Source organism: Sapajus apella, unplaced genomic scaffold (genome assembly GCF_009761245.1).
Source record: "Sapajus apella isolate SASKATOON/1434 unplaced genomic scaffold, GSC_monkey_1.0 scaffold25, whole genome shotgun sequence".
Classification (NCBI taxonomy): Eukaryota; Metazoa; Chordata; class Mammalia; order Primates; family Cebidae; genus Sapajus; species Sapajus apella.
The window spans coordinates 11,019,508-11,029,734 of NW_022436965.1; the positions used below are offsets into that span (position 1 = coordinate 11,019,508).

Consider the following 10,227-nt stretch of genomic DNA (forward strand, 5'->3'; position numbering starts at 1 on the left):
TCAGGTGAGCTACGCAATGTGTTCAGCAATGTAGCTGATTGAATACTCTGGAACAAACTCCTTATAGCATGGTCCACCCCTGCAAACCCTTCAAATTGGCACCAGTATGTAGACCACATTTTGAATAGCACTGTTCTAGATCTTAAAAAACACAGATTTCAAAAATTCAAACAAAGAGGCATAATCCATTAGTTTATTAATCTTTGCATCTTTAGCATCTAGCAGAGTAACACGTGGTATATGTTCTATACTTTTGTAATGAATTATGTTCGAGAAAGATTTGACAATGTATTCCAAAAAGGGAAACTGTGTAAAACTATAGTGTCTACTAGAGAGGAAAAGGAATGATTATTTTTAATTAAATAATGTGATTTTACAGGAAGTCTTAGGTGAGCTTGCATATTAAAAGGTATGAAAAGCAGGAACACATGACCAAAGAATTTAAGAGTAGCAAAATTTCTGCTTTCAGTCATAGTGTTATTCAACAAGAATATCTACTCTCTTGCTATACAACTAGAAAACTGGACAAAATGTATGAAACAAGAGCTTTCAGATGTTGAACGAGCATCCCAGAACAGTGACCCCTGAGAGAAGGCAAACTATTATTAGTGCTATAGCTCACTGCCTAAAAAGACTTTTCAGGCTGTAGTATGAGGAGGAGGAATCCAGACTGAACCAGGTAGTCTAAGAAAACAGAGTTCAGAATTCAGAAAGGCCAGGTGTCTAGAATTTATGGAAATAAAGTACCAGAGAGGAGGCAGCTGCAGAGAGAGAAGAAACTGAGAATGTGCTAAGAGGTCTCCTTGAGTCTTGGACTGAATAGTCCTCTGACTCCTGTGTGTGTGAGCAAACTACCACAGCCAGGGAAAAACTACCAGAAAGGAGCAGGCAGAATAATCATGAGATCTTACATTAGGGCACAACGGTTTGTGTTCTCGCCAGCCACAGTGGAAAGACATCCTAACACATGCAACATCAAGTCCATCAATAATCTCAGAGGGTATTAGGTATTGCCTAAATACCAGGGCCAAAACCAGACCTAGACCACAAACTTTTCCAGACCAGACTAATAAATCCAAAAGAAACACTGAAAAAAAAAAATTGGGGGAAGGGGAATTCAGCTGCATCTCCCCATCCCAAAAAAGACAGATGGGAAGAAACGCAGAAAGGGAAGAAATTAACCCAACACACATATACACCATAGAATATTATGCAGCCATAAAAAAGAATGAGTTCATGTCCTTTGCAGGGACATGGATGAAGCTAGAAACCATTATTCTCAGCAAACTAAAAAGGAACAGAAAACCAAACACCGCATATTCTCACTTATAAGGGGAGATGAACACTGAGAACCTATGGGCACAGGGAGGGGAACATCACACACTGTGGCCTGTCGGGGGGTGGGGAGGAAGGAGAGGGATAGGAGGGAAGTGGGTGGCTAGGGGAAGGATAGCATTAGGAGAAATACCTACTGTAGATGACAGCTTGATGGATGCAGCAAACCACCGTGGCATATGTATACCTATGTAACAAATCTGCATGTCCTGCACATGTATCCCAGAACTTAAGTATAGTTAAAAAAAAAAAAGAAATTAAGCCAATAATGTAAAATTCACAGTGTCTGGCATTCAATAAAAAATTACCAGATACAAAGAATGTATATGCCCTGTAATCAGGAGAAAAAAAATCAATATAAACAGATTCAAAAATGACACAATGATAGAATTCAAAAGTTATATATATGACAGAATCACATGACAAGGTTATTAAAACAGTTGTTTAAAAAGCACTCTATTCAAGAAGACAGAAAGGAAAACATGACTATAATGTGGAGAAAAATGTAAGATATAAATAAGACCCAAATCAAACCTCTAGAGAAGAAAAACACACTGGGCCAGTTGCTGTGGCTCATGCCTGTAATACCAGCACATTGGGAAGCAGAGGCGGGAGGATCACCTGAGGTCGAGTTCGAGACCAGCCTGGCCAACATGATGAAACCCAGTCTCTACCAAAAATTTAAAAAATTAGGGGGACGTAGTGGCACATGCCTGTCATCTCAGGTACTCAGGAGGCCAAAGTGGGAGAATTGTGTGAACCTGGAAGGCGGAGGTTGCGGTGAGCCGAGATTGTGCCACTGTACTCCAGCCCGGGCGACAGAGTGGGATGAATGGACAGAAAGCAAGCAGGCAGGCAGGAAGGACGGACGGACACACTGAATTAGAAACTCGGACACACTGAATTAGAAACTGAACAAGATGGCTGGTAGCTTGGAGACATAGTAGTAGAAATGAACTAAAATCAGACACAGCAAAGACTGAGAGTTAAGAAACGGCCTACCACACATGTAACTGCAGTTAAAAAACTGGGAAGGGTAACAGAAAAAAAATTAATTTTTTTTTGGCCCTGTGGACCAAATCCATCTAATTTTATAAATAAATTTTAATTAGAACACAGCCATTCTTATTTATTTACCTATTATCTATGGCTGTTTTCATGCCGTAACAGCAGAGTTGAATAACTGCCATAGATCATAGGGCCTACAAAGCTGAAAATATTTTTGTTTTTTTTGGCTCTTTACAGAAAAAGTTTGCTGAATCCCAATTTATACATTGGAATGAAGAACACTGGAATGGAAAATATGTGAGTAAACATAAAAGACTTCTCATTTTTAATTTCTTTAAAAGATAACTGGCTAGAAAGCAAAAATAATAAGAATTGGATTGTGGGGTTTACAACATATTAAAAAAGTAAAATATATAACAACAATAGCTAAAAGGCAGGCCTGGGAAAAAGGGAAACTTTTAATGTTATATGTGAAGTGATATAGTATTATTTGGAGGAGACAATTTAAAGATATATACTACAAACCCTAAAGCAACCACTAAAGAAAAAAATGACCTAGCCTTCTGTACAGCAAAAGAAATAATTAGCAGAGTTAACAAGACAACCCACAGAGGTCAAAAGTTCGAGACCAGCCTGACCAACGTCGTGAAACCCTGTGTGGTGCGTGCCTGTAATCCCAGCGACTCAGGAGGCTGAGGCAGGAGAATTGCCTGAACCCAGGTGGTGGAGGTTGCGGTGAGCCGAGATCGCGCCATTGCACTCCAGCTTGGGTAACATGAGTGAAACTCCGTCTCAAAAAAAAAAAAAAAAAAAATTAGCCAGGCATCATGGTGTGCACCTGTAATCTCAGCTACTCGGGAGGCTGAGGCAGGAGAATTGCTTGAACTCAGAAGGTGGAGGCTGCATGCAGTGAGCTAAGATCGAGCCACTGCACTCCAGCATGGATGACAGAGCAAGACTCCATCTCAAAAAAAAAAAAAAAAAAAAAAAGATATAAAAATGGTCAACAAGTATATGGAAAAATGCTCAATATCGCTAATTATCAGGGAAATGGAAATTAAAACCACAATGTGATACCACCTCACTTCTGCAAGAATGGCCATAATCAAAAAAATAATAGATGATGGTGTGGATGTGGTAGAAAGGGAAGATGTTTATGCTACTGGTGAGAATGTAAACTATTATAACCACTATGGAAAACAGTGTGGAGAGTCCTTAAAGAAGGAAGATTTACCATTTGATCCAGCAATCCCATTAATAGGTATCTACCTAGAGGAAAAGTCATTACATGAAAAAGATACTTGCATACATGTGTTTATAGCACAATTTGTAATTGTAAAAACATTGAACCAGCTCAGATGCCCATCAATCAATGAGTGGATACAGAAAATGTGGGGTGTGTGTGTGTGTGTGTGTGTGTATACACACAACACATATATATACACATATATATACATACATACATGTACACATGTGTATATATACATGTGTATACATATACATGTATATATGTGTATACATACATATACGCATATACATATATGTATATACATGTATATGTATACACGTATATGTATACATATATACATATACATGTATATATATATACACATATATACATATATACATATACATGTATATATACACACATATATATGTGTATACACACACACACCATGAAATACTACTCAGCCATAAAAAGGTATGAAATAATGGCATACACAGCAACCTGGATGAATGGAGACTATTATTCTAAGTGAAGTAATTCAGGAATGGAAAACCAAACATCCTATGTTCTCAGTCACATGTGGGAGCTAAGCTATGAGGATGCCAAGGCAATTAAAAATGATACATTAGACTTTGGGGACTCGGGGTAAAGGGTGGAAAGTGAGGGCTAAAAGACTACACACTGGGTACAATGTACACTGCTCAGGTGATGGACACACCAGAATCTCAGAAATCACCACTAAAGAACTTATTCAAGTAACCAAACACCACCTGTTACCCAAAAACCTATTGAAGTAAAAAAATTATAAAAATTTTTTTAATCATGTAATTTATTCTAAGGGTTTTTACAAAACGGTTAATGAAAATTATACATACATAAGAAGTACAGTATAACTGAACAACTTACGTTCCAATTCTTTGTTGCAAAACAAAAAATATAGTATGTGTATAGACTTAATATTGTTAAGATGAGAATTCTCCTCAAACTGATCTATAGACTTAAATTTAAAAATCAGATCAAAATCTTAACAGACTTTATGTAGACATTGACAAGCTAATTCTAAAATTTATGTGAAAATCAAAGGACGTATAATAGCAAAAACAACTTGAGAAAAAGAAAGTTGGAAGACTAACATTATGTGATTTCAAGACTTATTATAAAGCTATGGTAATTAAGACAGTAGTATAAAGACAGACATATAGACCAAGAGGACAAAATGGAAATTTTTGAAACAAATACGGCCTATTGACTTTTGGCAAACGTGTCAAGGCAATTTACTGGAGATAGTCTTTTCAACAAATGGTGCTGGGACAACTGGATATTCAGATGCAAACAAAATAAATATTGATCCTCAATCATATCCTATACAAATATGAACCTGAATTGGATCTGAGACTTAAAAGTATAAAAATTTTATAAGAAAATGTAGGAGAAAATCTTAGTTATTTGAGTTAAAGATTTCTAAACAAGATACACATGGCTCAAATTGTAAAGAGAAAAAAATCGCTAAACAGGACTTGAAAACTTTTGCTCTTCCAAAGACACTAAAAGGCAAACCACAGACTGAAGGAAATATTTATACCTGACAAAGAATGTGTGTACAGAATAAATAGCTTCTACAAGTAGGTAAGAAGATAACCCAATTTAAAAAGCGAGTAAGTACTTGAACAGGCAAACACACAAAAAATACGGTGAACATTGTAATAAACAGGAAAATGCAAATTGAAACTACAATAAGATGCCACTACATATCAATAACCTGGCAAAATTAAAGATTGACAATACCATCTGTTGGCAAGGCTGTGGAGTGCTTGGAACTTTTATTCCTTAGTGGTGGGATTGCAAACTGATGCAGTCACTTTAGGAAACATTTAGGCAGGTTTTTAAAAAGTTAAACATGCAGTTGCCATACGATCTAGCAAATTCACTCCTCTGTGTGTGTGTGTGTGTGTGTAATTTTTTTTTTTTTTTAGACAGAGTCTCACTCTGTTGCCCAGGCCAGAGTGCAGTGGCATCATCTCAGCTCACTGCAACATCTGCTGCCCAAGTTCAAGTGATTCTCCTGCCTCAGCCTCCCAAATAGCTGGGATTACAGGCTCCTGCCACCATGCCCAGCTAATTTTTGTATTTTTAGTAGAGGCAGGGCTTCACCCTCTTGGCCAGGCTGGTCTTGAACTCCTGACCTCATGATCCACCTGCCTCGGCCTCCCAAAGTGCTGGGATTATGGGCGTGAGCCACTGCGCCCAGTCTCCTATGTATATATTCAATAGAAATAAAAACATACATCTACAAAAAGAGCTGTGTGTAAACGTTCATAGCAACTTTATTGATAACGGACCACCTATGTTGTTTCCAGAATTTGACCATTAACTGGTAAACAGGTAAATTGTGGTATATCCATGTAACTGAATACTATTCAGCAAATAGGAACAAATTTTTGATACTGGCACAACATAAACAAAACTCTAAAATATTATGGTAAGTGAAAGAAGCCAGACATAAAAACTACATATGATTCCATTTATACGAAATTCTAGAAAAGGGAAAGTAACATGCTAGAGGCCAGCAAGGAGGCAACGGGACTGACTGCAAAGGGGCGGGCACGAGGAAACTTTCAGGCTGATGGAAACGTTACCACAATTGTGGCTGTGATTACAAGACTATACATTTGTCAAAACTCAAAGAACTATATACTTGAAAACCAGCAAATTTTACTCTATATAAGTGGGACCCCCTCCAAAAAAAAAGTGCAGAAAAAAAGAAGAGTGGTAAAGTTCAAGGAGCAATTGAGCCCAAACATAAAACAAGGACTAAACACAAATGCTAAGGTCCGTAATCTTTCAAGGTATATTTTGAAAGAGATAAATGAAGGTTTTTAGAACATGGCAAACCATCATGTTTGTCAACTGAGAGCATGCACAAGTACACACAAACCTACCAAAACCAGAGGGCTGTTCTGCAGAATCATCCACTCCAGGAGTTGAACTGGATGCTGCTGTGGAAGGCTGAGTTTGCTTTGGCTGAGTCTGACTGTTGCTGAGTTCAGACTGGCTCCCGTATGCTGACTGCTCTGACTGGGTAAGAGAGGTATAGCATTCTTCCAATTTGGGCAGTGTGGAAGAATCTGAAGAACCATTTAAGTCTAGTTGCTGCAGAATGGAAACAAAAGGGGCAAAAGCATGAAAAACAAATGTTAGTATAATAAGAATTAGGCCCTACTTCCTTACTTAAAAGCAAAATACAAGTATTTCTGTATTATAAAATGAAACTACTCACTATCAAGAACCTATATACTCTCTAGAAAAAGCAAGTCCTTCTCTGTCTTAATGAACATAAATTCAAGAAAACATTTACGGAACACATCCCATAAGCAAACATGGCATACAATGCTACCATACAAAGGCTGGGAAAGAGGGGCAGAGCACAAGAGAAGTGATGCTCACCGAGCACTCTGTGTCAGGCACAGTGCTAGGTTATCTGCATGTGTTTCTTCATTTGAACATCAGAACAAGTGTCCTAGGTAGGTGCTGCTATGTCTTCTTCACTTAGCATAATGCTTTTACAGAGTGGTTAAGTTATCCAATGTCCATCAGTAAATGGCAGGGTGTAGATTTGAACTCAGGCCGGTCTGTGCTCTCTGTGCTCTACCACACCACCTCCCAGTCAGACAGGATCCCTGACCCTAAGGGCCCCTGAGTCCTCCATCAGGGAAACTGTGTGTGTGTGTAGCTAGCCATGAAAGGAGGCAAGAGCTGCGTGCTCTTTGGAAGGGCCAAAAAAGCCAGAGTTTGGGAGAAAAAGATGAACTTCCAAACTCAGATTGAACTTAAGTAAATGGAGTGCCAAATTTTAACCATTATGAATTAGACCCCATTTCCTGCCATATACTCATTGCTGAAGTAAGTGTACTCTATGGCCATTTAACAGCACTGATCTTTGATGATGTCAACTGGCACTGACACGAGTAAAGAGGACCCCATCAGACTAAGCTATGACAAACTGAACTAAGTGGTTTAGAGTCTGGGATCTGCCTAGAACAAACTGAAACAATAATTGTACAAACAGATGTAGGCTTGTTTTTCTGGCTCATATGCAACACACATTTAATATCAGCAAATGTTACTTCTGGGGCAAAAATCTATAGCAGCTTACTTTCAAAGATGGCTGGCATGAATGTGGCTTATATAATTACATAATATACAAATACCTGTGTGAGAATTTTTTTTTCAACCAAAAAAGGTTTTTAAAATTCCAGATAGCTATACTGGGCCATACAATATGTTATTTCAGGAAACCAAAGACCAAGACTCAAGTTTTTGCATAGCTTATGCAATTCACATGTATACATGAGCTACCCTTTATCTTCATTTAAAATGAGGCTAAGAATCACTGAATTTTTTCAATAAAGCAGCAATAATAATTAGGTAAATCAATATTTATTAATCTCATAAATTTTTTAAGCTGCGGAGATTACTAGTTCAAATCAGTCTTTGCAAGTGAGCAAACTCAGGGCACAAAAGGTAATTTGTTTCAACTTGCTAGTCAGTGGTCAAAACTAGGCCCTTGATTATAGCACTCCCAAGCCAGTGCTTTTTACATTATGCCCTACTGCCTGCGTTTAGCTGTTTAATAGATAACATACAGAAACATTTTTTAAAAGCTGTATCTTCTTTCTTGACAAATGTCATTTAAGAAAGATGCACTGTTGACACGTATTTAAGATGCATGCTGATAGCTTTTACTCTGAATTTCACTCTAGATTTGTGTAACATTTGAAAGCAAGTATGTGTAGTCAATTTAAGCCATTAATTAAAAAAAGAGTCTTTCCCTTCTAACAGTAATATACAGCCTTACTACTCAAAAGTGGTATTCACTCATCAGCAGCATCAGCATTATTTGGAAGCTTGCTAGACATGAAGAGCTTTAGTTCCTACCCCAGATATGCTGGCTAAGAATCTGCATTTTAACAAGACTCCCAGGTGACCTGTATGCACATTATAGTTTGAGAAGCACTGCTCTACCAGATTTATTCTTCTGTAGTTGCAAATGACTGATTCCCTCAAAATTGTTTGGAAATATACCATGATGGAACTACAGGTTAGTCTCAAAAACATGTTCATAATTTATGAAATATGAACAAAGTCCCCAAATCACCTCATATCTACTACAATGGCTATAATAAAAAAGATAGTTACAATTGTTAGCAAGAACACCAAGTGCTGACATGGACAAACTGGAATACTCTTAAATTGCTGGGATGAATGTAAAATAGCACCGCTGCTCTGGAAAAAAGCCTGGTAGTTCCTCAAAATGTTAAACATAGGGTTACCATGTTTATCTAGTTACATACTAAGATAAATGAAAACATAGCAAGGAGTAAGAAAACAGCACAGGGCAGAACTCTGGGAGACACCAGAGGGAGCAAACCTAGAAATTACGTCAGGAGGTAGGAGGAAAAAAGATCATGGCATCACAAAAGCCAAAGGAAGATTATGTTTCAAGAAGGAATGCAAGGTTAATTTCAAATAGTACTGAGCAATCAGGTACTGTAAGGTTAAAACATGTGCCCCTAATTTAGCAACATAAGAACAGATGGTAACTTGAAGGATAATCACTGCAATATTGTTTACAGTCACAAAATCTTAGAAACAGATATTCATCAGAACTACTTAAATCAGTTATGGCACATCCATACCTGCAGGAGTTAAAACACTGAGGTAGGTTTGTAAGTACGGATAGAAAGGTGCGGAATGGTATGTGTATTATGTTCTCATGCATGTGTTTAATTTCTAGGAAGGATACACAAGAAACTGCTTATGGTGGAGTTGGATTAGAAGAAGCAAGGATATCTTATTTCTGTAACTTGCAGAACTACTTGAATTTTAAAATCCTGCAAATATGGTACTTTTATAATTTTCAAAGGCAAAACCTGTTTGTCTACGTAGAGGATGAAAAACAAGTGTGGTAGCTAGAAAGACTATGGGATCAAAAATTTTTTAAATGTTTAAATTTTGTTTAGATGGAAGGTACATAAACATGTTTAAATGCTTATGAGAATGTGCCAGTAGAAAGAGGCTGAAGATACAGACAGCAGGAGAGGACTGTATCCTAAGCAACTTCCAGTCCCATCTTTTGGATAAAGGGTATTCACCCTGCATGGTAAATACAGGGCGCCTTAGAATAGGAGTAGAAAAAGGGGTGGAAAATGAAAACTTCCTGAAGAAATATACCTTAAGAATACCCTAAGAAGTTCATTACGATAAAGATTTTACCTTGGTAAATTCTCTTCATGGGATATAAATAATAGTATAAAACTACATGATAGAGAGTTTGAGGACTCAGATTACCTGATTTCAAAACTTACTAATTAGCTAGCGTAATCAAGACAATGTGACACTGGTAGAGGAACAGACATACAGACAACAGAGTTGAGAATCCAGAAATAAACCCAATCATTTATGTCAGCTGATTTTCAATAAGGAAGCAAAGACTATTTCAATAAGGAAGCCAAGACTATTTATAGAATCATCCTTTCAACAACTAGTGCTGGTACAGCTGAATGTCCACATACAAAAGAATAAAGTTGGACTCTATCTCACACCATAAAAAATTAACTCAAAATGGTTCAAGGACCTAAATTTAAGAGCTAAAACTA

General features: G+C 37.4%; 1 protein-coding gene and 1 long non-coding RNA gene across 2 annotated transcripts in view; one reads left to right on the forward strand and one right to left on the reverse strand.

Annotated features, from left to right (window-relative positions):
- The window catches only part of LOC116560076, a 78,347-nt gene that overhangs the window by 53,231 nt on the left and 14,889 nt on the right, over window positions 1–10,227 (forward strand). The window contains exon 2 of the long non-coding RNA XR_004272777.1: window positions 2,581–2,640. This is a non-coding gene — a long non-coding RNA (uncharacterized LOC116560076). The remainder of the gene's footprint in view (window positions 1–2,580; window positions 2,641–10,227) is intronic.
- TDRD5 (tudor domain containing 5) overlaps window positions 1–10,227 on the reverse strand; it is an 89,448-nt gene that overhangs the window by 1,298 nt on the left and 77,923 nt on the right. Inside the window, exon 16 of the mRNA XM_032291271.1 lies at window positions 6,511–6,721. Coding sequence (XP_032147162.1) covers window positions 6,511–6,721 — 211 coding nt within the window. The remainder of the gene's footprint in view (window positions 1–6,510; window positions 6,722–10,227) is intronic.